Genomic DNA, 27,993 nt, shown 5'->3' with positions numbered 1-27,993 from the left:
ATGTGCTCTTTTAGACATGACGAAAAGTGTAGGGGGGGGGGTCAAGGGGGGCGCAATATTTTCGACCATCCTCAAGGGGGGCGCATGTCCAAAAAGGTTGAGAACCGGTACTGGTCCTTGGCAAGTTTCCTGCCGGTCCGCCAAATATATTAGACTTTAATATCTCAATTATAATATGCAGGGAGCTGGACACTTGTCCACCAATCATAAAAATACAACATCAAATTTCAAATTGGTTTAGAACAGGGGCGGGCAAGGGGCAAGTTCTGCAGTCGGGCGGTTATGGGAAAATGAAGTATAGGCCTACTTGGCGGGCCGGATTCCTAAATCGATGCATTCAACGCGTAGGCTATTTATTCACTTATAGGATTATTCTTACTTATCGTAGTTCGAAGCATATAGACCAAAACAGTATTCAATGAATTTATTAACGTAATGTAGGCCTACTTCAATAGCTGTTGAAGTCAACCAGACATCTGTGGCCGATCAAAGTTGCGAACAGGTTATTTGAACTCTGGCGGTAAACAGAGCACACAAAAAAAATGAAGAATAATTAACAATCACTATTATTTGTGTTCGAAAAAAAGAAAGACTAAACTACTGTCGCTATAATTTGATAAAGTAAGTAAGTAGTGAAGAATCGCGGCAGACTGTGACCGCGGGCCATAGCTACTAACATATGTAGGCCTAAGACCAAAAACCGTCTGCGGGCCGCTTGAAATCCCATCACGGACAGTATGGTAAAATGTACCGACTCTTGTAAAATGTATTACGCACAAGAGGTTTGTATATTTTCATATCTACCAAGATATCAACTCATTAGGGATGAGTTCATGCGTAAATGTTGATTTGTTTGTGGTATTCATGGTGTTTGCCGACTACAGTGGTCATTTACACCAGACCGATATTCCGTAGATGCCGACTTGTATAGCACGGCCCACTAGGCCCACAACGCTTACGCGGATAAGATGGCGAGGAGGAGCCTAGATAAACCTCCAACACTTAAGTATAGGAATTCTGGTAATACAAGCCTTCTCGTGTTGACGAACTTGTGCGGGTAAGATTCATTCTCGCACGCTATTCACAGTGCACACACGCACTCTAAAGAATAACCTAACAGTCACTAAAATCTGACGTAGTATGCAAGTAGTGAGGGGTTGCGGCAGACTGTGGCTGCGGGCCACATTATCATGCACGACCGGAAACTGTCAGCGGGTGGTAGCGGCCAGCTCAAAATCACGTCGCGGGTCTTATGTTGCCCGTCTCTGGTTTAGAAGTTTGAAACGTGTTCTTAAGCATGGTGTCGTAACTCGTAATAGAGAGTTCATGGTCTACTTTAGGCCTATACGTCAAAATGGTACGAGTGTAGTACGAAACTGTTTAAACGTTACCTACAACTCGTTTCTGACAAGTAATATGTGAAAGCTACGAACACTTTTAAACCAACTTGGTTCAATCCCGCCAGTGCAGTTAAGCTTGGGTTACCATATTTTGGAAATCTGAAAAAAGGACGCTTTTTCAAAATTTACAGACTTGCAAAACCGGAAGAAAATCCTGAAAAAATGGTAAATTTTTCCCACTTCGTGGACGGTTGACTAAAAAAAGGCCAACTTCCCAGCTCAGCTCCTGAAATAGCCACCGGAGCGCTACTTCAGTGCTGATATACTGCATCTCAGTCGATTTTACCATATATTTAACCAAAATTCTCTAAAAAGAGGACATTTGGGCGTCCTCCGAGGACACTGTCAAATAAGTCAAAAAGAGGACAAATACTCTTTAAGGAGGACTTATGGTAACGCCAAGTTAATCAGCACTTGGCAGTGTAATAGAGGCTATAGCAAACAGCAAAGTAGCATTTCTGTCAAATGATGACGTATCAAACAATCACAATCAAGTTAGTGGTCTTTAACAGGACTTCGCGAGCTTCGCATTACACAGACTTCAATAGAAACAGCGTTCAATGAAGTTTCCAATATTACATTTGAGGTTGCATAAATCTGTTGTCCTGGAAGTTACGGTTAATTTGATTTTTAAAGGTTCACAGGTCCGCAACATACGTTTTGAAGTTTTACAGGTACGTAAGGCCAAAAAGGTTGAGAACAACTGCTATAGACAACTTACGCAATCCCGCTGTACTGCAAGCAAAGACGATCATCAGTACGAACGCCGTTGTATTCTCTCTATCTGAAATTCGATATCATATTGAGCCTTGGGAACATTTTCCAAAGACGTTGCAGCGTTACCCAGTGTTTGCGGACCCTCGTACGTAAGAGGATCGATGAAGTATTTGACCGAGACGACGTTTGACGTTATGGCCTCGTTACCAACATCATCAACAGCTCTTACAGCGATGCCAACCCTGATTATAAAAGAAAGAAATATTTCCAACCTCCAAGTCACACGACTATCACCAAAAAGCCAGATCTGTTAAGTTACGCCAGGACAAATCGATATATCAAATACACTTACGCTTGTTCGGCCGTATTCGACGGTAGGTTCGATAACTGAAAAAGGAAAGATTCGTCGCTCCCGGCCTCTTTTGGACTTCGAAGGCATCCCGCAAGGATATTGCTATCCTCGACATTTCGATGGTCGGAGAAATTAGCTGTCAGGTCGAATATGTCTCCGTATGTGTACCGGATCTCATAATATGAAGCTGAGATGCGATATGAAAATGAGACAAATACAACGCAATTGGGTATCAATATTATGACCGCTATTAGTATCAAGAAATTGAAACATAACTAAATGAACACATGAAGAGTGTGTACGTAGCCTACACTGTACGTAAAGGTACAGCTTCAACTCAACTCGGCGGATTGTTGCAATGCCATTGTTATTCGCGCAAACGATCGAGCATCGTTTGCACCGCTGAATTTCTTCGTTACAACATAGTGTCCTATATGGTGTGGACACAAGCAAATCTCACGGCTCAGTGAAATTGGTCTACGTCACAATTTCCATTTGGTCGAAGGCAGTTTGACGGAAATATTTGACCGGCTTGCCTATAGCATTAAATTTGATAAAACGGGTATCAATCGAAAGCTACCGCAGTACTGGTTGCGGAAATATAAATTTTATTCTGCTCGTGCGGTCCTGGAACCCCCCAAAATTAGCCTCGAATGTTGCACTGTAATGGAGTTTATTGGTATTGTGACGCAACCATGAATCCTATACGAGCCTACGTGCAGACATTCCTACGTAATTAATTTAATAATTTGGATTAAAATTTTCTACTCGATTTACACCATGGTATAAGTCCGAGGCAGGTTCTGGTTTCGTGTGTCATGGGTGTATATTCACACCCGTATATCAGGGGTGGTACACAGGTGGAAATACATACTTTTCGTAGCTTTCCAGCGGCCTGACCGAGAAAATATGACGATGAATACCAAATGAGTCCTTGTACTCACATTGTCACTGTATGTGACAAATATTTCGAGCAGTGATTTTAATATTATCGACACCCCTGATAGTGTTAGCTCGCTACGCACGCGCGGTACAATAGACTGCTTAGTTGAAGTCTGTTGACGCGCCGTGTTCAAAACATACGGTGATTTTACTGCCATGAAAACGCTAACAACATCATACCCACATCTTCCATCCATACCGTACATTCCATTTCATTTGAGCATCTCATAAATGAATACCTGTCTCGGCGTCAAAGTCATCGCCCGGCGCCGTGAATCGAATTCTTATTCCCGAGTTCTCGATCCTTGTATCTTCCTGGATAGCAGTCAAATCCAAAATTTGACTGGGCGGGAAAGTGTCAGAGAGCGCAGTACTGTATGCCAGGCGGATTATTGTTACACATACGGCTTTATGATGGCAATAGATTTCAGTTGAAATTCCAACACACCCGGAAAAGCTAAATCCTCCAGCTGAGGTGTAACGTGAAAAGATCCCAGTTACTTGTTGTGGAGGGGAGACAGGAGTGTTCCGCGTGTTCAAATTGAGATTGCCTATAGCGGAATACAAGAGTGAAATGCAATTTAGTCATTTTGCCGTGGTGATTACTGCTCTCGGTAGCCAATGTTTACTATACCGTTTGAGTCGAAGGAACCAGGTTTAAGGGCCGCTTTGGAACCCACGGCGTCATACGCACTAGTTGTTTTTCCATCCACGCCAGTCACCGTAACCTGGAGAGGGAAGTATATGCTCATATCACTCCCCAGTAATTATACATAGGCCTATAGAAAAGCTCTGGAACCAACCTGAACCGAATAGCGTCCAGCCTCGGAGTATTGCGTGAAGTATCTTGAATAGATGCCATCGTTTTTCCGGACATCCGGAGCTATTCTCGGTGCAATGTTATGTGTTGACATACCGATACACAGATAAGCATATTGAAAATATTTACCCGCCCCCTTGTCTTTCAAGACGAGAATTACTGGTTCTTCATTCGGTCTTGTAACCGTTGCTGTCACGTCGGCATTAATCACTGGAGCGTATCCCATACTAACTTGAGCATAGACGACTACTGCTTCCCCGTCTGTTGTGTTAATATTACCCATTCCAGACTCCACAATTATAGGATCTACATCACGATCAGAGGCCATCGAAGTAACGGTTACCACAACATTCTCTGAGTATGATCCAGCGGAACTAACGTAGTACGTCCATACACCAATCTGACAAAATATATATTCGTCACCGTAATAATACATCGTGTTTCGAAGACTGCAAAAGGTGACGTCTGCATCAATATTCACTAGTCTAGAAATAGTTCTAGATGTGGACGCATAGAATTGTTCCGAATTGTTCTTTGCCAAGAATACATTAAGATAATGGTTTCCAAGTATAAAGCAACCCAAGTAAAATTCAACTATAGGGATTTGCATCCATTCTCGACTTTCAAAAGTGGAAACCAAAGTAATATTGTATAAATAGTTACGTAACACAAGAGCTGGCAAAAGTAGTCGTTATTGTTGCTCAAGTAGAAGTACAAGTAATAACCTCCAAGTAAGTAAAAATGTAAGTATTCTAGGCCTAGTTTTGTCTAAATGGCTGAAAACTATGAAGTAAAAGTAGTCTAAAATCATAACCAAAAACCTACAATATGATATAAATTAAGTTGAATAGTGATCACGCAGGCAACCCTATCATGCACTGCGACACTTTTTTTAGTATAGTGATTCTTTACATCTCTTTACTTGCAACTGTAATACGATATGACTTTAATGAATATCCATCGACGACACACGGTACCTGAGCTGTCCCGTTGATGGCAAACGTAACAGTCTTGAGGTCTATATCGACTGCTGGTGTTGTTCCTGGCTCGCATGGGGTACCAGGAGGTACTGCCGTGGAATATGTACAACCGTCTGGTGCCTCAAGTACCACTCCTGGTTGAATATCGTATTGAGACCAAGCAAAATTAAACACTGTATTATTGCCAACGGTCATATCAATGGTCACACGTCCTGTGTGAGTCGCATATTTTCCCACTGTAAAAGATGAGCTATGGATCTGCAAGAGGTAGCCTTCGTTATAGTGTGAACGGAGGAGCCTCGTAGACTCGCAGCACCTGAAAGTTTTCTCTGTAGGTATCACCGTCATCGACTTTAGCTACCTCAACAAAAGCGTCAGTTAGAGCCGATACAGCACCCTCGTCATTTTCATCGGCGAAATACCAGATACCACCAGTGTCTTGCGCGATCACTTGCAGCATGGGATCTGCATTTTCAGTGAACACCATCGAGTGGACGATAACTCCCTGCATAAAAGATATTGTTGATTATTATTGGCATTTAGTCTTGGTACTTAGATTTCTACGGGTAATACTAAATCTCGGGTTTTCTGCTTGATATATATGATCTGCCATACCGCGTCGATAATATCTTGGTAAACGTCCGGTAATTTGGGAGCTTCATTTTCCTCTCCGTCGCTTAAAACAATAAGAATACCGCCGTTTGTGCACTGATTACCTTCGCTTGTATCACACCCTTTGCTCAGCACCTGTAAGCACGATAATTGAACTGAATATGGAAATATATGGAACCAACTATACTCAGCATGTACTTACCTCTAATGCTTCTAGAACGCCGCTGCCAATGCTAGTTCCACCATCAGCGGAAGTTGGTAGCAACGCGTTGATTGTTTCTCTATCCTTGTATGTGTCAATACGCACCATGTCGCTCAGCGTCTTGGCCTTGCTTTCGAATTCCACCATTCCAATGTCACTTCCACTTGGTGCAGCCTGCATTATGAAGGTGGAGGCTGCTTGTCTCATCATCAGTAAACGATCCTGGAATTCAAGGTTGCCGGTATCAGTATCAGTCACAGCGCTTCCGGTGATGGGGGACACCAACCCGTCCGTGACAGACAGCTGGGTGTACAAAATCACAATATTTATACTACACTACAAATCCTATTTGAACCTTCGTTTGAAGGTTCTGTCAATGGGATGAGTCGATGGAGAATCCCAAGGCGGCTGTAAGCAACCTGACTGACTGGGAAGCGCAGTTGGTTAAGTACCAGCGTCACGACACCAATGGCAGTGGTTCGAATCCCGGTTCGGACCAACTTCTATGTGTCGGAGGTTTCTCTGGGCTCCTCATCGCCGACCTCACTGCAGTTGCAGTGCATTGAAAAAGCCCAGATTGAAAGTGAGCCGTGCTAGAAGTCGGCAGCAAAGACATCGATGGGGACGCATGGGAGCGAGAGAGACCGTCTGAGTGAGAGAAAGAGTGAAAGTCGTCCTCAACAATACGAAAGGCAAAGAATTATGAACTTTACAAATATTCGTGTCGTGGCGCACAAAGCCTGAAAAAGGCGATAAGCGCCACTGTAAATGTGCCATTAATAATAAAAATAAAAAAAAATAAAAAAAACCTGACTGACTGTATATCTTAATCGAGGCGTGTGTGACTGTAGGACCCCAAGCAGTCTTTCGCCCAGTGCACTCTCAGCCTAAAGCACATAATACAGCCTCCACTAACACTGGGTGGCGTTATAGAATCATTTATACCATAATTATTATACATGTATAACAGAATCCACATTGATGATGATGAGACACGGATTCAAGATAACCCTGTATCACGGTCGCGTAATTATACAACTTTGTAGTGTCATTCGTCATTTTGCGTTAGTCGCAAAGATGAGCCCAGCAAATTCAAAAGTGGTTACCTTCGATTCGATTAACTGTTAAAAGTGTGCGATCCATCGACCACGACTGCGTTTTTAAAAACAACTTAGTGGAGTAGGCCTACTACTCAGATATTAATTTTCTGCTTATATCGGAGGTAGTTTTGGCACGTCTTGGAAATTGATAGGCTACTTGTGTGTAATTGAGCAGAAATTGATGGCGTTACTTCTACTTCGAATCGAGTAGCAACACTGATTATTTTGACCACCGCTGCTGGTATGGCCTACGATATATGCCCTTATTTAGAAGGATTTGTCCTATTTGTTTTTAGGAAAATTGAATGGTCCTCCGAGGACGCTCAAAAATGCCCAAATGTCCTACTATTTTTGCATTCCCAGTTAGTTGCTTAATGCTTATACTTCATACGAGCTTTTAGGCGTATTTATTACCAAATAATAAGTGTAACCATGAAATATGCTGAATTGCAGGTTTCAAAAAGGGTTTTCCTGTAAAATCTGGACCTTTTTATATTATCTGTCTCAGTTTTTCTGCCGCAGGTTCGAACATACCGTAACTATAATTCCGAACACTATAATGATATCTCGTGTGAATAATATCATGATCTCCTCAAAAATGACCATTCCTCACTGGAAAAAGTTTAGGAGACCTCAATGTATTCGGAAGCAGAATCTGAAAAATAAATTTGATCTGTTGTTTTGCAACTTTATCTTTGTTTCGATTTTGTAACTTTTTCCTGCAACTAGTATACCTAGGGCTGCATTTAAAACAAACAAAACTGTTTTAACAGTGTTTTATACAAAGGCCTTTTAAAAAATGTTTTTTTTTTCTAGTTTTATAATTATGCCATAATTGTGTAAATATTTTCCAAAACATGTTGTATAAGCCTACGGACAATTACCACCCGATATAGCCTATACCTGTACGATATGGGGTGGTTTGAACCCTCAAAATATCGGTTCAACAGCTGTAGTACGTAGATATGTTTGTTATAAATTTCTGTTTTAAATGCAACCCTCCTATGAAATGTTATGCATCATCAAACTCAAGCGTAACTATTCTAATTTCGTTTACTGGCAGGAAATATAATAGGTCCACTTTTTGAGTGTAGAAAATATATGGTAGGCATAATATTGTGTGAGTGATAATGTCTCAGGGATGTTGTGAATGTGAAGTTAAAGTTCGCGTTCTCTGCGTGAACTTTGGTTGGCCACTGTGAACCTTTTCCGTTTATTACAATTTTACACTTCATTATAACATCATTTGTTGATGCATTTCAACTTCTGACCACTCTATGCATGGCACTGGCAGCACGAAAAAAAATTCAGCACTAAACGAGCATGCACCTTGTCCTTTAAAACAAAAATTGTTGATTTTGTTACAGATGTTTACTCAAAATATTCAGCTTACCGTTTGTGAATATTTAGTGACTCTCTACTCTGGGCTTGGAACGATATCATTGATAGGCATCGACGAAATTGATATTCTGAAGAATGCATCGTTGTCTAATGTAAAAAATCTGTAAGGCGTACGTGATTTGATATGTTTATTGTATCAACCAAATCCGTCTGATTGGGGTTTTGGCTCTGCATAACTTAATTTTGAGGGATCTGTAGCAAGTAGGCCCTATAGAATTTTCACTTTGATAAATATCAATGTAGAAATAGTCTGGCTCCTCGCGAATACGGGGGCAGATAGGGTAGGTAGTGGTGAGGATATTCGCCGGATGTTGTTCAATTCTGGGCTCCTCTACCCACGCATCGCTGTTCTTGCGGCGACAAAAAGTCTAGAAAAAGACTCGATGGAAGAGCGCAGTTACGAGGAATGGAAAAAGCAAGAAAGAGCCTCAGAATAGACACAAGCATCGAAGAAAAGGAACTGTGACATCGGGCAACTAGGTCGTTCGGCATCCTCTTATATTTGTTCATTACATCACATTGTGTCTTATCGCATTGTACATTGTATGTGTCTTGTTCAGATAAAAATACATTGTCCGGTCGAGCCTATAGAATATATATAGACCGATAAAGCGTAAGCTTTTTCTTCCCTTCCAAGAAGTCCTCGTCGGAATTGGTGGCAAAGCGACGGCAGATTTTATGCAATTATTATAGCCTTTGATCGTTCCAGTTGATACATTTGGTGATGGATGGTGAAAATGTTACTCGAATGCTTGCATAATGTGGCCTGAATAGTCGCTATATATATCGTGTAAATGTGCAAGTACATTGATGTACTATACTTTACGGAAATGTATTATTGACATTGTAACGTCACGTGACGCCATTGATTCGTACTGTTCACGTTCGCGTTCACTGCCTTTCAAAAAGATTAACGTTCACACGAACCAGAGCCTTTCAGGGGTTCACACCATATCCCTAATTACGCACTATAGCTGTGCGAACTTACTCCATCCATGCTACCAGAAGTGTCGAGAACGAGCACGAATCTCTGGTATGAACCGGGTCGTATCACTTGGAAAGTCGGCGACGTGTCTTCAATTTCTTCGTTGGGTGAATTCTCTTCGTTTTCAAAATCTTTTGAGTTCAATATCACGTCCCACGTACTGCGCAGATTGCACAACCTATTGTGTTCGTTTGGCGCCTCTCTGTTATGCATATTGAGCGCGTCTTCTCTGTCGTCATGACAAAACATTTGTATCTGCGAAGCAAAATGATAGGCTTGTCCATTTGACGCAGGAAGGCAACAATTGACGTCAGTTTTATAACATAATAGGTCTTGGTGCTCCATTAGCCAAATATTTGCTACAGAAGAAATCAAATTTGTAGATACATGTTAAGCACACATAAACCGTTTGTGACATAATCCACAAATGCCGTTAATTGGTTTGCCGAGTGTTTTATTTACCCCGGTCGCCGAGTTTATTGTTTCATGTAACATGTGTTTGTATATATAGTTGGGAATTTATTATAAACCTACATCCAATAGCATGAAAATTCGATCCTAGGTAATATATTTCGTCCGTGGCGCACAGGGCAGGAAACAACAACACGCACCACTGAAACTCGTGATTAATAACGCAGGGCAACAAAAATATATTTTTGAAAAATCGTGACATGTGAGATCGATTTAGAGCAGAGGTCTCAAACACGCGGCCCGCGACGGCATTTTGGAATTTCAAATATTCAACAATATATTCAAGTGATCTATCTTTTTTAGATATAAGAACTCGAAGTTCATCCCAAAACTACTATAGAAATCACTGAAATCTCAACAATTGTGTTGAAAACGGACAGATGCTACGGGAAATCTGATTAAAAGCACAATCGCTAAAAAGGTTAAGAAGCACTGCTATTATTATGGCTCAATAATTATTACGCTTGAGTTGCTATTGATATGTCCAATAATAATCGAAAGCAAAATCTAAAGCTAATTTAATTTGACTTTGGCAATAACAGTAACAATAGCCTATACTCATCACGACTATATCAAAACCCTGAGTAGGCTACACCAGTGGTTCCCAACGTGGGCGATTTGGCTTTCTAGGGGGCGAAAATGACGAAGGGGGCGACAGGGGGGGCGAAAATGGACAAAGGGGGCGACGGGGGGCGAAAAAGCGAAGGGGGCGATAGGGGGGCGATGACGCGTCTAGACGGCTGTTTTTTTTTTTAGTCAACCCACGGAAATTTAGTTACGAAAGTGTGTCAAATCAGACATCGAGCCGAAAATTTGACCTTTTTTTATTTTTAGTCAACCCGCCGGTGATTGCAATTTGTATGCCCAATTTTCGGTACACAAAATTTGGGGGGCGATGATCGGTGTTGACCTTGAAAAGGGGGCGATGGGTCGAAAAAGGTTGGGAACCACTGGGCTACACCATTCAAATGCTCTGATATCAGATCGACCTTCAGTATATTTTATAATATTTGATATAAAATTGTGGCACGTCAAAGGTTCACAAGCTGCAATATTATAACCTGACAATTTTGAGATGTCATGATGCATCCTCTCGTATGATGTCTATAACTCGTTAATTAAAGGGGCACTGCACTGCGTGACTGCCTAATCGCTTCGAGCAAGTGCGACGGTGAAGACATCGTGCCATGTAACGGGTTAAGCAGCCGCGGCAGTTGGTCTTGTAGAAATTTCAATAAATTGCAGCTCCATTACGGTGGCGTTCTGAAGAAAATGGCTGCGGCCAAAAATTTTTGTTCGTTTTTACCTTCAATTTGAGACCACATCATTTTTAGAGCGCAGTGCCCCTTTAAAACAAGTATGCCCTGCACAAAATCAATTTTATTTATATTTTTATAAATGTTTGAAAACATTGTTTTTTTTTTGTGTCAAGAGTGAATAATACAATAGTAAATGACACCAACACGTTGTTTGTGAAAATCCTGTCGGCAGGGTCCCGCCGAATAAGGCCTACTTGGAATTATACACTGAATATCCTCATTTTTATTGATGCTGCGGCCCGTGGTGTCATCAAAAACGTGGAAATTGGCCCGCCAGCACATTTGAGTTTGAGACCTCTGATTTAGAGGTATATCAGGGTCCCGAGTCCAATATAATAGGAGAACCCGATAAAAATACGAATAAATGGGGTATTTTTGTGTTTGGTATGTGGAAAAGAATAGAGTTATGCAGCACAGTTTCGTCCCGCCGATCTAATTGTGTTTTACATTTCTCACATTCTCATGGTTTCAGTACAGACGGACCTACCAAAACATTTAATATACAAATATAGGTTGTTAGGATAAAATTTAACCAAGTCTGAATATAGAAAAAAATTAAAAAATGTTCAAATTCGGTGATGTCAGAAACCAATGCCATTTTCGAGCTCAGCGTCCCTGATTTACCTTAAAATCGTTCTTACCTACCATGATGAAATTTTTTGTTGTCCATTGTAATAATAATAAGTTTAGAGAGTGCGTGTCCGACTGTCCACTGTCCAGTTATAAATCATATAAATTATAAGGGTCTTACAGTCACTAAAAATGTATGCCTGTCAGGATTTTTTCATCATAGAAGTTTGTTATCCTTACGCTATCTAGGTATTGATAAGACATCATCGATGCTGAAACTTCGGAGCTTCTCCTTTCGTCCGGAAAAAACACACAGCCGTCCTCTGGGAGCATCGTTTGCGGCTCAATATTACATGTTCGGTACGTTCCAGATGACCAGTCCACAAAGTAGTTACTACCCTGTATGGCTACAGGACATCTGAAAAAATTCTCCTTTAAATTATGAAAATGTGAAGGATAACATAATCAATGTGGTGCACATAATCATAAATATGCTGCATCGGAGTATATACAATAATGTAGGCATTAGGCAACGTATGCTGTCCCGCGTATGAGTTTTTGTCCGACAGCCGGCAGCTTCAACCGTATTGCAACGACACTTTTGCCTCAGATTCGTTTATACCGGTAAATCAATTCAATAACTGTAACGTTACGAGTCTGACGATACGATGGATGCGTTCACTTTTACATCAGGCTACGCGACGGCGTGGTGCGAGAGAGAAAAGAGTGAGTGAGAGAGAGAGAGAGAGAGAGAGAGAGAAAGAGAGAGAGAGAGAGAGAGAGAGAGAAAGAGAGAGAGAGAGAGAGAGAGAGAGAGAGAGAGAGAGAGAGAGAGAAAGATAGAGAGAAAGATAGAGAGAGAGAGAGAGAGATGTATAAATGTGTTACGCATGTCATACACAAAACTCAATGCAATAATCACGTGGTCCGTAGCACGGATACCTCATACCATAGTGTCCTATATGGTGTCGACACAAGCAAATCGCACGGTTCAATGAAATTGTATCACGTCACAGTTTCCATTTGGCTACAGGCAATTTGACGGTGATTTTTGACCGACTTGCCGAGCATTAAATTTGAGGAATCGGGTATCAATCGAAAGCTGACTCTGCACTGATTACGAAAATATAAATTTTATTCCGCTCGCGGCCCTGGAACCCCCACAATCAGCCCCCGATTATTCATTGTCGAGTAGATTGGCAGTGTGACGCAACAATGATGTCTGGCGAAACGAGAGACTCGCTCAAGAGCAAGGATGCGGCCGAGCGGCGAGAGTGGGATCAGCTGACGTCGCGGCAATAGCGATGTGCAAACGCGCCACAGAGAAACGCTGCGCTGTTGATACTTTTTCTATGCGTTTCGGTACAAGCGAGCACACACCAGCCTTTCCTTGACTTGTAAGGGTAGAACTGGGTCCACGGAATGTATTAGGGCCCTACCAATTTTCGCGCAATATCCTTCAGCTGATAGAGATATGTAGGCTACGTCTAAGTAGTCTACATTGGATATGTCAGATTATTATGATATCGATTGCCTTGGCCCGCTTGTTGCGTAGGGCTCCAGAGATGCGTGGCGCTGTTGATACTTTTTCTATGCGCTTCGCTAAAAGCGAGCACACACCATCCTTTCCTTGACTTGTAATGGTAGAACTGGGTCCACAGAATGTATTTGGTCCCTACCAATTTTCGCGCAATCCTTCAGCTGTTAGAGATATTTCTAGTAAGAAAAATATACTTTCAAGTAATAAGATTCACTCAAGACAGCAAATTTAGATAATGTAAATATATCATATTGCAGTAATACAACTACAGTGTTGAGTTTTCACTCTAGTCCCCATAAGCACCACGTCGGTGACCTTGCCAAATTCCGAGAAGGCAAAAAAGTGCAAACTCTGTTGGGCCGAATGGACAATGGACATTCAGTTATTCACAGATGCGAAAAAAATACTGCAAATCCGTATTACGTAAGTTACATTAGGAATATATATACAGGCTACAGAATGAATATAATTCAAATATCTGTGATACCACTGTATTACTTTTGACGCAAAAGGTCCCCGGCATTCAAAAAAACTATTTGGTGATTGAAAAATGCTAAACCAACTTCCAACGTCAACGTTTATAGTGATATCAGATATATTCCAGTGAAAAACAAAGGTATGAATTTGGTGGTAACATTTGGAACCATTTGGCAGGTATGGTCCGCAAGCTTTCTAGTAACGGATTGAATCCGGACAGCGATACCAGTTTAATTCGACACTCCTGCTGTTAAACTTTATTCAACAATCAACATTTTACCTGCTGCATTCGCGGACCAAGTCCTACCCATACGGATCAATTAAAAGCTTGTAATGTATGCTCATGCTCAATGCTCCCTGCTCACACTTAACCATAAAAGCGACTATAGAAAGTATCGACACCCGCCATCAACAGCGCGACGTGTCTCTGGAGCCCTACGCAACAAGCGGGCTAAGGCAATCGATATCATAATAATCTGACATATCCAATGTAGACTACTTAGACGTAGCCTACATATCTTTATCAGCTGAAGGATATTGCGCGAAAATTGGTAGGGCCCTAATACATTCTGTGGACCCAGTTCTACCCTTACAAGTCAAGGAAAGGCTGGTGTGTGCTCGCTTGTACCGAAACGCATAGAAAAAGTATCAACAGCGCAGCGTTTCTCTGTGGCGCGTTTGCACATCGCTATTGCCGCGACGTCAGCTGATCCCACTCTCGCCGCTCGGCCGCATCCTTGCTCTTGAGCGAGTCTCTCGTTTCGCCAGACATCATTGTTGCGTCACACTGCCAATCTACTCGACAATGAATAATTGGGGGCTGATTGTGGGGGTTCCAGGGCCGCGAGCGGAATAAAATTTATATTTTCGTAATCAGTGCAGAGTCAGCTTTCGATTGATACCCGATTCATCAAATTTAATGCTCGGCAAGCCGGTCAAAAATCACCGTCAAATTGCCTGTAGCCAAATGGAAACTGTGACGTGATACAATTTCATTGAACCGTGCGATTTGTTTGTGTCGACACCATATAGGACACTATGCTCATACGATGCAATAGAGATCACGGATATCTAGAACACCTACTAACGATTAGCTGCTTCTTTACTATACGACTACCATCAGTGTGGCCTGCTCCATCTCGGTTGATAGATTTTTCGGGTTGACAGATGTAATGGGAACAGTGGAACCACATACCAGATATGAGCGGATTTGGAATTTCTATGTCCTAATTCGAAGCTTCAAATCCTAATCTAAATCTTAATCCAGAACTTTTGTATATTCAAATCCGTGTTCAATCCTAACCCGATTCTAACTTGAAATTCAGAAAAAATGCTAATTTATGCAAGGGAGGAATTGGAAATTTTTCTTTCACAACCAACAATTCACTTGATTTAAGATAACTTAGCATAGGGCTGCACCTCTCGTGTTCATTGGCACCAAGTGCACCATAGTGTAGTCTACCATAAGTACACCGATCTGAATAAAGTTTGTCGCCATTCGCCACACGACATATCAATCTCCGAGAAAATCAGTAAATCCAATCCAAATCCAAATCTATTCAGAAATAAATCTTTAATCCTAATCCAAGCCTAATCCGACAAATTTCACAAATCCTTTTTTTTTCAAAGCCTAGTCATCATCATCATCATCATCATTGGTTTATCAGCAATTTTATCAGTTCAATACACCACAAAAAATGCGATACAATAAGCCCATTTACATGGTCAAGTCGTCTTGAAGCCAAGTCGTCTTTGAGTGACGTCATGAGACGGCTTGCCAAAGTGATCGAGTTTACATGGTCATTGGTCATGTTTATCGCAGCTCGAGTGATACACAGCACTTTGGGATTCAGTTCGGGAATATGCTACGGCAGTTGAGATATCCAGAAATACTTAAACACAATTCTAGAATGACCAAATACACCGTGTATATATTCTTTCTGATAGTGAGTTGGGCAAGTTATATTGTTGGCTGTACTCGCTTCAGAAGTTGTGACGCTGAACAAATAACACCACGTGCATATTATAAAAGCAGTATCATGGACTGATAGAGCTTTCATATTCACCCAGTTGAAATACGTGCCGGTTTCGTGAAATATCAACATGAAATGTTGGTATGTTGCTGTAGTCTGGATTCGTTTTCAAGTACCGGTACTGTTCAAGTCGTCTCCAAGCGACTCTGCGGAACGGGTTGAGCTCAAGACGGATTGAAGCCGTCTGCTTTTTTCTCTTTTTCAAAAACGAGAGAGTCGGATTGACGAGTCAGCTTCGAAGCTGACCCAAACGGCCATGTAAATGGGCTTAATGAAAAGAAAGGAAGATGTCGAAGCGACTAGGAGTTGTCTATGGATCGGACACCCACGTTGGCCTAGGCGATGTAGAGAGGAGGCATGCACACTGAATGAAAGTAAAGAAGATAGTATAGAAAAAGGAAGCGACAAGAAATAGGGCGGCATGTCATGGGAAGCGAGATCGATAGGTCAGTCGTGGTCCGGTAATCTTGAGGATGGACTGTATTTATTTAGTAGTAATTGCTTGTATTTCGACTTGAATGTGGACAACTGGACATGCTCGTCGACTGCCGGATGGCCGGCGGGATACTGTTCCACACATTAGGTCCGGCATATTTGATAGAGCGATGATCTTTTCGGTCGATCATATGATATTTGGACGACGTGGACGCGCGTGTGTTGTACTTGTGCGCTTTTGATTCAGAGGTAAAGAAGTCATTGAAATATTCGGGGCAACGACCGCAGTGAAACTGATACATAAACTTGGCGATTTCTAGTCCTAATCCATGCTCATCCCTGCCACATACACACAGTATGTAGTTGGACAACACCAGCTTTATACCAACACTTTCGGATTTATTTAAGTTATTCGAACGTAAAGGGGCATCGGAATGTTGCGATGAAGTTCACAGCCAAGAGAAACTATGAAGATGAACATGGACATGGAACATGGAACAGAATGGCATAGTTTATCATTTTTGTTGGGCGTAATGGGCAATGGCAAGTTCCTGCCTCTCCCCCTCCCAATTCCATGGTAAGGTCACCTATTTGTTGACTACACAATTATCTATCCCTGATCTTGTGTTGAATGATCTCCCCCTACAAATCTAATTTGAAACTGTCAACCAGACCAAATTTCCATATTGCCTACGCCTGAATGGTGACATATTCAATAAATTTGACTAATCCAAGATCTGGTTGTATGTGGAGGCATAATCTGCTGCTTTTTGGAGCTAATATCTACTGTACATACAAAAGCGACTCGTTACGGATATTCAGGTATGACTGATTGCACGGCCACTCCTGGCTAAGATCAATTCATCGCAGAAAGTAAAACATTCCTTGCGTAGGCCTATACTATACCAATTAAATTCTGTAATAATTATTACAGATGAATTATAGTCTATCAGGGGTCACCAACCTTTTTGCAACAAAGGGCTACTTTTGGATACTGATTGAAGCGACGGGCTACCATTTACTCCTGCCGTTTACCCGTACCAGACGGAATTTCCGCTTTAATATTCGTAACACTGGGCAGGAATAGCATAGCGGTAAGACTTCCAAGAGAGTCTTTTGAATCAAAACATCTCATTTCAACTAGCTAGCCACTAACACTTTTTAAGAAATCATGAATTACTTCGCACCATGTTAATATAAATTATACAACAACTGTCAGCTCAAATTTTAACATAAATCATGTCACACGTTATCTGTTTTTATACCAGTCAGGGGCAGAGTTGGATCAATTACATTATTTCAGTTCAATTACAATTACAATTACTTTCATGCATGTATCAATTACATTACAATTACTCCATGCTAAAAATATCAAATTACAATTACAATTGCAATTACTCCTTGCATGCTTCAATTACATTACAATTACAATTGCTGCTGTTGAACACAGTGGCGGCTCGTGACAATATCGGGTGGTGGGGCAAGGGCCGCAAGCGACTTGTTATCAATATGACGTCACAGTAGCGTTTTTCAACGTTCATGATGGTCACATGAATTTCCCGTAAACAATGATTTTTAACGTAGGTGCCGCGAGAGGTTTGCCGGTGGCGTGACTTGAAGTGCGGTAACAAATGTTTTATTCATTGTTTTTTATTCAAATGATTATTTTACAAAATGTACGCGAACTAAGAATCGTTCCCATGCCACGAATCAATCATCAGGGTATCCTTAGTAGCATGCGTTATGATTTCGTGGTAGAGATTACGCAAGCGCCGAGTAAAGTAAGACTATACCAAAAAATACACAGACCAACTACCTACAAAGAGCATTCGCATGACACCTTGTGGTGTTTTAATCGTTCCATGCTCAGCAATTCTGTAAAGTGCTGCAGCGCCTCTGACCCGATTTGTATATGGTAGGATTCTCGTCCCGAAAGCGAGCAAAACAAGGCGTTTTTATCCTCGCCATAAGTAAGCCATTCATTTTTATCGAAATGCGCTGAAGAAAAGGCACGAGTGCGTTTTCCTCCGGCGTACGATTGGACCAATGGGCAATTTCTAGGCTGATACGGACCTAGTCGCTCTACCTGTAATTTTTGCTCTAAAGGCAGCTGGCTAAACGGCGTACGGAGCAAAGATTCAACACGATTCATGTTCGCACCTGACTACTTATCTGCAGAAATGGAAATGACTATAAATCGAGAGATTGCGTATGCCTTACTGGAAAGGTCAACGAGTTCGGACACATACGCAATTGTTATCTCATAGATTGGACAAGGAAATGTCATATTGAATCCAAAACATCATTCTGAAGAACTACGGATAGCATCCTCGGAAATTCGGTCCCGGTACAGCTTGGGAGATTTTGACCTTGAGGCTGGAGATTGTCACACGACACATACGGCTTACGGTCTATAGTGTCTACTGTCTATATGTCTGCTGCAAAATCGCCTTCGGAAAATATATTACCGAATAAATACGTGGATGAAAGCCGAAAACTTGGTACACTGTTACATGAAATCATCGAGAGGTAGCCTCATGACCGTTTTCGGTATGGTACACTGTCAAAATTAATACGAATTGATCAACGCCGAATTTTGCGTAAAATTTACTGAGGAATAGGCTGATCAAGCGATAAGCTGTTAGCCGCCATCGAAAACGAAACAGCTATCGCGCTTGACAGGGGTTGTAATTGTGAGCAAATGGCCCGAAGGCCACCATTCCACGGTGAAATTGACATTGGAGAATATAAAATAAAACTAAATATTTGAATGCAAACCGAGGATGTTAGTAAACTGTTTCATGATATCATCATCTCATCACCTATCTCAGTATGGAACACAGATACACCGGCTTTTGCGTGAAATCCGCAATGCGTTAGGTAGGCTAAGTGTCAGATCAGCGCACATCTCTACCATACTCGAACTAGATAACGAAATTGCTGCCCTAATCATTGAGTGCCAACCTTGAGACTTGGCACAGCGTTCGATACTAAAATCATGACATACCATGTAAAAGCTCATGACGGATCTAGCTAAGGAGCATCGTTAAAATTAATGGAGACCAATACCGGCTTTGCGTGAAATATGTTTGCGATACATGACGGATCAGCACACACTCGACTTTGGAAACGGAATTACTACCCTAAACTTTGAGTAGAAACCCTGAAACTTACGACAGTGTTAAATACCACCATCACGACATGACATACCAAGTTTCAAGAATTATCATGGTGTGAAACACCATCAAAATCGACCTATACCAGCAAAGGTCGACTCAACGCATATCACGGTATCCGAGTTCAGATATAGATACGATTGTTACATCACACCTTAGGGGCGACAGGCATATATGCCCCGGTTGCTCGGCCATTTTACGAATAGGAGAGAGTATATCACCGTTTCTTAATTGTGCGCGGCTTTGAGAGAATAGATAGTGAAAGCTTGTTATGAGCGCTACCGGGGCAAGCCCCGGCTAGGCATTCACAAAGCGAAAACACAGAAGAGAATTCGATTTTCGCAGAGACTTCGCTATGTATGGGCATTTGCAAGCGAAAGCACAAGAAGAACGCGGGTTTCGCTGTGATCTCGGTATATATTGTGCGCTGTGCGTCTATAAATGGTTAAATTGTTATTGAACAGAATTTTAGGTGGGGCAATGCCCCAGTTGCCCTATAGGACGAGCCGCCACTGCGACAGTGTTAAATACCACCATCACGACATGACATACCAAGTTTCAAGAATTATCATGGTGTGAAACACCATGAAAATCGACCTATACCAGCAAAGGTCGACTCAACGCATATCACGGTATCCGAGTTCAGACATAGATACGATTGTTACATCACACCTTAGGGGCGACAGGCATATATGCCCCGGTTGCTCGGCCATTTTACGAATAGGAGAGAGTATATCACCGTTTCTTAATTGTGCGCGGCTTTGAGAGAATAGATAGTGAAAGCTTGTTATGAGCGCTACCGGGGCAAGCCCCGGCTAGGCATTCACGACGAAAACACAGAAGAGAATTCGATTTTCGCAGAGACTTCGCTATGTATGGGCATTTGCAAGCGAAAGCACAAGAAGAACGCGGGTTTCGCTGTGATCTCGGTATATATTGTGCGCTGTGCGTCTATAAATGGTTAAATTGTTATTGAACAGAATTTTAGGTGGGGCAATGCCCCAGTTGCCCTATAGGACGAGCCGCCACTGGTTGAACATGTAATTGAATAATCATAAATTCAACCGTGCTCCTTGACAACCGTAGCGTCGTAATTAACAACAATTCAAGTATTCATGTTTCATTCATGATGCGCAAATACCCGTTAATTAATAAAAAGAAAAAACGTTTTCGAACTATATGCAGTAGGCTATGTCGTTGAAAAAAGTATTATAATATATGCACGTGTTGGATTTGCGTATATAGTGTATAATTAAAGAAATAATATTATTTTTATCGAGGGACGTAGGAATTAGGATGAGGAGTAAAAACAAAACCGTGCTTTGTCAGATAAGATGTTATATAATATCCAGTGATCTGGTTAGTTAGCCTGACGAAGTAACGATGCAGCATCGTGATCCGAAATCGTATTGTAGATTGCCAACCCACGGATAGATGCGCAAGATGTGAGTCACGGATGAATGCACCGACAAACGTACTGCAGAGCCGGCTAAAAGCAGCAGACCTTGTAAAGCTGGCGATCCAAGAGAGAGAGAGAGATGATATTCTTTTTCGCCTGCACCATCGAGATGCTTTGACGACGGAGTTGCGATACGGCCCCATGAGGTCATCATCTGCGCCCCCGTTTTTTTTCCTCCTCCATGCTATCCGTGATTGCTGAGCGCCTAGCAGTATAGCTGCGGATACCAATTGTTGAGTCTTTAGTATGACCCGGCCGCGGATCGAACCCACGACTTACCGATCGAGAAGCCGGACGCATAACCATTACACTATCTCGCTCGGCGTCTAAATTTGATGCATCTGGTCTTTATAGTACGCTATCGATGCACTAATTCCGAAAATACAAATTAAAATCTCGTCAGGGCAATGTAACTGCTCCAAAATAGCCGTTTAAGGCCGACTGTTTTGAAAAGTGAGAGCGCCGCAGCAGCATGACCACAACAATGACCAATTACGCCCAGCGATTGTTCAGAACAATGCCGATTCCCAGAGTTTCACGACTATTTTGGGATGGTACCATTGCCTGGAAATATACTTTTATTGCGGAATCAGTGCGACACTAGCTTCCGATTAGGACCATACATATCAAATTTCGACGCTTGGATCGCCAGCTATGGGACTATCAATTCTGCTGCTTTTAGCGGCTCAGCAGTTCGCTTCTCGGCGTATTCAATCGTGGCAGCCGAGGCCAGCATAGCGGTAAAAATAAAAAAAACTTCGCCCGCAAGGGCGCAGTCAAGGGCTTCCGCAAATGGATCCATCAAATTCCTTGTCGACATTTAAAGAGAATGCATTAGAAGCAGGCCTGTTTATTTTTGGATATTGGGTTTTATTTTTGGAGATTCTCCAAAAATAAGATTTGAAAACATCCAAAAATAACCTTTTTTTGAATGATGTTTTTCAAGTTTTTTAGTGAAATGCACGAGTCAGAGCAGTGTAAATACTGTTGAAACAACCCGGAAACTCACAAACACACACAAAAACAGCATGTGTGTGCGGGAGGGGGGTCTCCGAAACGCTAAAAGTACTTCAACTCACTGGAAGGATCAGAGGCGACACGACAAGGGTTGAAGAGGCTGCATGGTATGAAATCGTGCGAGTGTGGTGCGGGCGGGACCTTGTTACGCAGGCCGAATAACGCCACCTCTACAAAAATAACTTCGTCCACACGATGATGGACTGAATGGCTACCTCCAACGGGACTTGATCCAGGAAAAGAAAAGTATGTAGGCTTACCATACGTCCCGCTTTAGGCGGGACAGTCCCTCTTTTTGACGTCTTGTCCCGGCGTCCCGACCAGTCAGCCAAACGTCCCGCTTTTTAAGGCCGGCGGGTATTTCGGAGTGAAAAACGGTGATTTGAGCTCTGAGCGGAAAGATGACCTTTTTTTTTTAGTCAACCACCTAGCAATGCGGAGAGCAAAACGGTATTTTTGAGCTCTGAGCGGAGAGAAGACCTTTTTTTTTTTAGTCAACCGATCAGAAAGTTGGATAAATTCACCGGTTTTTGAGAATTCTTCTCCGGTTTTGCAAGCCTAGGAAAAGTGTCCCCCTTTTAGATTTCCAAAATATGGTAAGCCTAAAAGTATGTGCCCCAAGTTTGTAGACACATGTTGGTTGTCAATTAAGAAGATGACCACTTGGTTGACTAGACACCGTGCCAAACTCCTCGGGGTTATAAACGATAAAATTCTGGCCTGTGCATCTCCGCTGCAGTAGTGGATCCTACTAATCGTCCTCGAGCGCATGGCCACAGAGGTGAGCACCACCGTCACAAAGATTCATGCAAGGACTTGGCCATCTGATCGTGGAGCATCAGGATGAGCTCCATCGCCTGGTCGAACGACTTCGAGCTCGGTGTCCAGCTGAGGACTGGGACAATGACACCCGCGGCAAGGAAGGTCCTCTGGTCAGAGGGTGCTGGGCTATCAAGTTCACTGAGTCACGCAATTTCGTGGAGGATCAGAGTGTGCACTGTGCAGTCTTCGACCTTCTCGAGAATATCGACGAAAAAGAGAAGCAGTCCACGTTCGAGGCAGCCAGGAGCCTTATAGCAGGGCTCATCGACGTCATAAAGAAAATTGAAGTTGCCGACAATGAAAGGGTTCTGCCCTGTCTACCACACCAAGTGGTGCAACCTCGTTGGCAGGACAGAACAAATACTTCTTGCTCTGTTAGATTCTAATAATATAAACAAGAGTGATACATATATGTAAGCTACTTTATTTGCAGCTCAGTGAATTGATCGACAAACACCGGGGTGGGCTGTTGAACAAGTGGACACCTGAGTAGATACAGAATATCGAAGACCAATTCCAATTCATGTCTGTCCGATGCAAAATGGACGTCACTTTCAAGCGCATTATTGACGAGCGTCAGTTCTTTGGACCCACATGGCTCGATGTTTCCCACAACTGCACCGGTCGAAGCTGATTTCTCGAAAATCAACTTAAGAGAAAGGCCCCTACCGGCCGTCACCCACTGATATTTATTTAGAGGGCATTCTCCAGGCCAAAGACTTTGTGACGAAAGTATTAGAAAGTTAGATCAAGATCAATGATGATGTCGATGTGTTGAAGAACATGAATACATGATAATAACATACTTTCGGTGAAGTTTCATATGTAGTATTAGGGCTAAAAACACCTTCATTTCCTATTTTTGGAGATTCTCCAAAAATAAAATTTGAAAACATCCAAAACTAAGCTATTTTTGTTATTTTTGGAGAAATCCAAAAATAAACAGGCCTCATTATAAGTCAATTATTTTATGTTGTGCTTGTCAGGTCTCAATAGCAATTTCATGTAATTGAGCAAAATTTTTGTCAAATTACAATTACAATTACAATTACACAAAATAAAAATGCTTCAATTACAATTACATTACAATTACATTGAAAAATGTAATTAATTACATTCAATTACAATTACATATTACAATTGATCCAACTCTGGTCAGGGGGAGGCCTGGCATTGCATGCTATCAACTAGTGCGCTGTACTCTCGTATGTAACTTGACACTGCAACTCTGAGTGAGTGTTCCAGATGTGCACTAGGGAGGCGTGTTTTGAGTTTTTTTAATGTTGATGAAGGTCGTGTCCGCAAAGGCTGATTCACAACGATAGGTTGAACCAAACACGCTTGCAACCTTCATAGCTGTTGCGCATTCACCACTGTATACTTTTCCGTGTTAACAAGGCATCAAAAGTTTGCTGCAGCTTTGCTGTGGGCTTTGAGGTGTAGGTGATTTTGCAGTGGTACAATTTCAATCTCTAACTGTTCAGCATCCAGACATGACAGATTTCATTATACCTGACAGCAGCATCGATTACAGAAAGTTAAGAAAATGGTACCATGAACTGCGTTGAGTGTAAGATAGGCAAGCTGTGTCAAAAGATGCAATACGAAATGGGCATACTGCATCTACTAGTACTTCATCGCTATCTGCAACCGGATAATAATGTTGTTTACTACTTTGGTATTGTCCTGGACGGCGAGCGACCATAACGGATCCACCCACCATTTCAAGAAGAGTGTGGATGGCATGCCGTCATATTTTACGTCTTCGATATCTATATATATATATCAGAGATGAGCATGGATTAGGATTAGGTTTTGAAAAAATATGATTTATGAAATTTTGTCGGATTTGGATTGGATTTGGATTAGACATTTTTTTCTGAACGAATTAGGATTTGGATTGGATTTATCTATTTTCTGGGAGATTGACATGTCGTGTGGCGAATGGCGACAAACTTTATTCAGATCAGTTATTAATTTACTAATATGGTTACCAAGTTATCTTGAATCAAGTGAATCGTTGGTTGTGAAAGAAGATTTTCGAATCCCTTCATTGCAAAAATTAGTATATTTTCTGAATTTCCAGTTAGGATTAGGATTGGATTGGACATGGACTTGAATATGAAAAAGTTATGGATAAGGATTTGGATTTGGATTTGAAGGTTCGGATTTGGATTGGATTAGGACATAGAAATTTCAAATCCGCTCATCTCTGATATATATATGTATTGTCATTTCTAAGTCACATTTTATAGTGTGATTTAAATAAGAGTAGCTAAATCAATCAATTTATATATTTCAAAGCTCACTGGTAATAATCTGACGAATGTTGGCAAATTCTGCTATTCGATCTATTTTTAGAACAGGCTTGCGGGCTACTCATCTGGCCCTCGCGGGCTACCTGGGGCCCGCGGGCACCAGGTTGGTGACCGCTGGACTCTAATTCATGCCCGAATTGCCCATGCGCACAACAGATATAGGCCTTGACTATGAGCGTCAATTCTTACACAGATTGGGCTGTGTTTCTACAGATATCTTACCGGTTTGCTTCGATAGTCCCGGATCCCGAAAGATAAAACGGATCGTATCCGTTCGTAACGGTTTCGTCAAAAACACCCCACCGGTAGTGCGCCCATTCATGAACTATAGTCTTTCCTGAAAACAACTGTAGAGTTTCCATCGCAGATAATGGGACTCAACAAGTAGGCCAGGTGTTGGGAAGTTTCACGACATATAGCTAGCGGTAGATTCCGAAGCATTTAGACTCCAATCTAACGGAATTATATAGGGTTACCATACGTCCTCTTTTGAGAGGATTTGTCCTCTTTTTTGACTTTTTTGAAAGTTGTGTTCTCGGAGGAATCCCAAATGTCCTATTTTTTGATTTTTTTGTCCTCTTTTTTCAGAATTTTCGGTAAATATTAGGCAAAATTGACTTTAATAGGCCTACAGTAAATCAGCACTGGCAACGCTCCGGCGGGTATTTCGGGAGCTGGGCCGGAAAGTTGACCTCTTTTTCAGATTTTCAAAATATGGTAACCCTAAATTATAGTGTAACGCCAATACGCTCCTCCATGGAGTATCTTTTCATTGTATCGCAGTATTGTGGTGTTTTCAATTGATAAAAACTGAACAGAATCGTGTTTATATTACCTCGTGGCCCAAAACTACTAGCGACATCATCATCGGTGAGATATCCCGGTGTGAGGTGAATGTACGAGCCTGGATCTCCACATTTGCCATATTGTACAGTGTACGGATTGTCTCCGTAGACGGGACTTTGATCAGCAACAATAACGTCCGCCTGTCAAACACGATGATGAACCATGCAGTTGGTAATTAATGACAAACGTTACGAAAAAATGAGCTACTTTATTGTAGGATTCTCCGTTGCTGACAGCGTATTGCCCTTTGGTCCATGTTTTTGGTACGAGTATCTTTATTGATCTGAAGTACACTCGCTTTTTCGTCGCCTGAAATAAGTCTCTCGATGCATCGGTCCAGGCGGTCTGAAATGTCACGGATAATGCTTGTATAGTCTAATACTAATCAGAGCCGTAACATCACTTTGTGTGCCCCAAAACATGGCTCTTGGGCCTCCCAATTGACGGTCAACCCAATCCTTATTGATTTTCGAAATACAGGTTTTGGCCCCGTTCGAGCTTGGCCTCCTACAATTGGGTTGCAGCAGTTACGGTCACGTCTATATTATTCATATTCACGGCCGCCGCCGCGACCCCCGCCGTCCGCCGCGCGCGCGCTCGCTATTAAAAAATTGGCGCGTCGCCCGGCTGCTCGCTATTAAACATTTGTCGCGTCATTACCACCCGCAATCTAGAACAATTAACCCCGCCTAGATCTCAGTAAGTCAGAACCAATGCCTTTATTAAGTGTCATTGTTTCACTGCCACTGATTATTCTAATAATATTGTTGCTTTGTGAAAATCTTATTAATTTTTAGATAAATTATCAATTATCTTGTGTTGTTGATGAAAATAATTAGCTTGTACAAAAGACGTTCACTGTTATAATCAACATGACATGATTTCAATGATTATTAACAATCATTTTATTAATAAATCTCACAAAGTAATAATATAAAAATTGGCTAACATTGTGAATATCTTATCCTTTTCGTGAAATTACCAATTATCTCATGTTTTTGATGAAAATAATCAGCTTATCCTACGTTGTTATAAGCATCACAACATGATTTAAATATTTTTAAATATTAGCAATTATTTATTTTATCACAAAGTTTAAAATTTCACATACCTACTAAAATAAATTTAAAAATCCCTATATTACAATAAACATAATTGTTTTACGGCATTGTTTTAAAACACCATTTGTTTTAAAACCAACCCATAGTTATAGCATTGAATAGCTCAGAAGTTGAACATCATTGCTCCAGACTTACCCAACTACCACATTCCCGAATGCGTTTCATATCTGTACGTACATACATACACCCGCACGGAACTGCATAATATTGAATATTCACAATTATAAATGCATATTATTGCTTATACTGCATACCTTGAGCCGTTCGATGATGACCGGGTCTTCTTCCAATTCTGGATTGATCGCAATGAGTAACTGTCTGTAGGAATTGTTTTGGACTTTCAACTTTGCCTCTGCTCCAAATAGAAACAAAAATGCAATCCCAACTAATAATGCTAATTTCATCGCGTATATTCCTTTTCGTCTGTTATCAACAGATTCCGTATAAATGACTCGTTTCCAACCATGGAAACATACAAGGGTATAGTGATTACAGTAAAAATCTAGTGCCCTGCATTCCCGGTTCGTGCGAAGCTGGGGTGACATGAATTTTGATTAGCGTGTCTCTCTACCGGAGCACACAATAAATGGTACCACAACGCCATAAAACGAAAATGCCCGATGTAGCCTACTCTACATTACAATATTGCAGAGATCTACTTTCGCGCCATTGCTGTTTTTGTGAGACAAATAACAGAGTTGAGTTGTCGCGACTAACAAATTTGCCACTAGTACTTTGCTAGATTACTGAAATGAATGAACTCAACCAAAACCAGTGTCTTCGTAGAAGTAGACGTACGACTCTGACGCCATAACGCGACGAATATATGATTGACACTATTACATCGCCTGATAACGCGACTAAATCCACACAACCGA

At 41.6% G+C, this 27,993-nt stretch overlaps 1 protein-coding gene across 1 annotated transcript in view; it reads right to left on the bottom strand.

The window, feature by feature from the left end:
* Positions 1-27,567, bottom strand: part of LOC145446406 (calcium-activated chloride channel regulator 1-like) — a 29,865-nt gene extending 2,298 nt beyond the window's left edge. The window contains exons 1-18 of the mRNA XM_080324693.1: positions 27,370-27,567; positions 26,202-26,339; positions 25,984-26,134; positions 25,371-25,485; positions 12,112-12,289; positions 9,515-9,766; positions 6,026-6,247; positions 5,827-5,958; positions 5,528-5,716; positions 5,209-5,469; positions 4,361-4,631; positions 4,215-4,294; positions 4,046-4,139; positions 3,860-3,962; positions 3,651-3,784; positions 2,470-2,656; positions 2,244-2,359; positions 2,122-2,184 (exon numbers count right to left, since the gene is read on the bottom strand). Coding sequence (XP_080180819.1) covers positions 2,122-2,184; positions 2,244-2,359; positions 2,470-2,656; positions 3,651-3,784; positions 3,860-3,962; positions 4,046-4,139; positions 4,215-4,294; positions 4,361-4,631; positions 5,209-5,469; positions 5,528-5,716; positions 5,827-5,958; positions 6,026-6,247; positions 9,515-9,766; positions 12,112-12,289; positions 25,371-25,485; positions 25,984-26,134; positions 26,202-26,339; positions 27,370-27,519 — 2,836 coding nt within the window. The 5' untranslated portion in view covers positions 27,520-27,567. The remainder of the gene's footprint in view (positions 1-2,121; positions 2,185-2,243; positions 2,360-2,469; positions 2,657-3,650; positions 3,785-3,859; positions 3,963-4,045; positions 4,140-4,214; positions 4,295-4,360; positions 4,632-5,208; positions 5,470-5,527; positions 5,717-5,826; positions 5,959-6,025; positions 6,248-9,514; positions 9,767-12,111; positions 12,290-25,370; positions 25,486-25,983; positions 26,135-26,201; positions 26,340-27,369) is intronic.
* Between the last annotated feature and the right edge of the window lie 426 nt (positions 27,568-27,993).

The sequence above is a fragment of the Botryllus schlosseri genome, chromosome 9 (genome assembly GCF_051294905.1).
Source record: "Botryllus schlosseri isolate E-star chromosome 9, Bs_hap1, whole genome shotgun sequence".
Taxonomy (NCBI): domain Eukaryota; kingdom Metazoa; phylum Chordata; class Ascidiacea; order Stolidobranchia; family Styelidae; genus Botryllus; species Botryllus schlosseri.
This window is presented reverse-complemented; position numbering and strand designations above follow the sequence as displayed.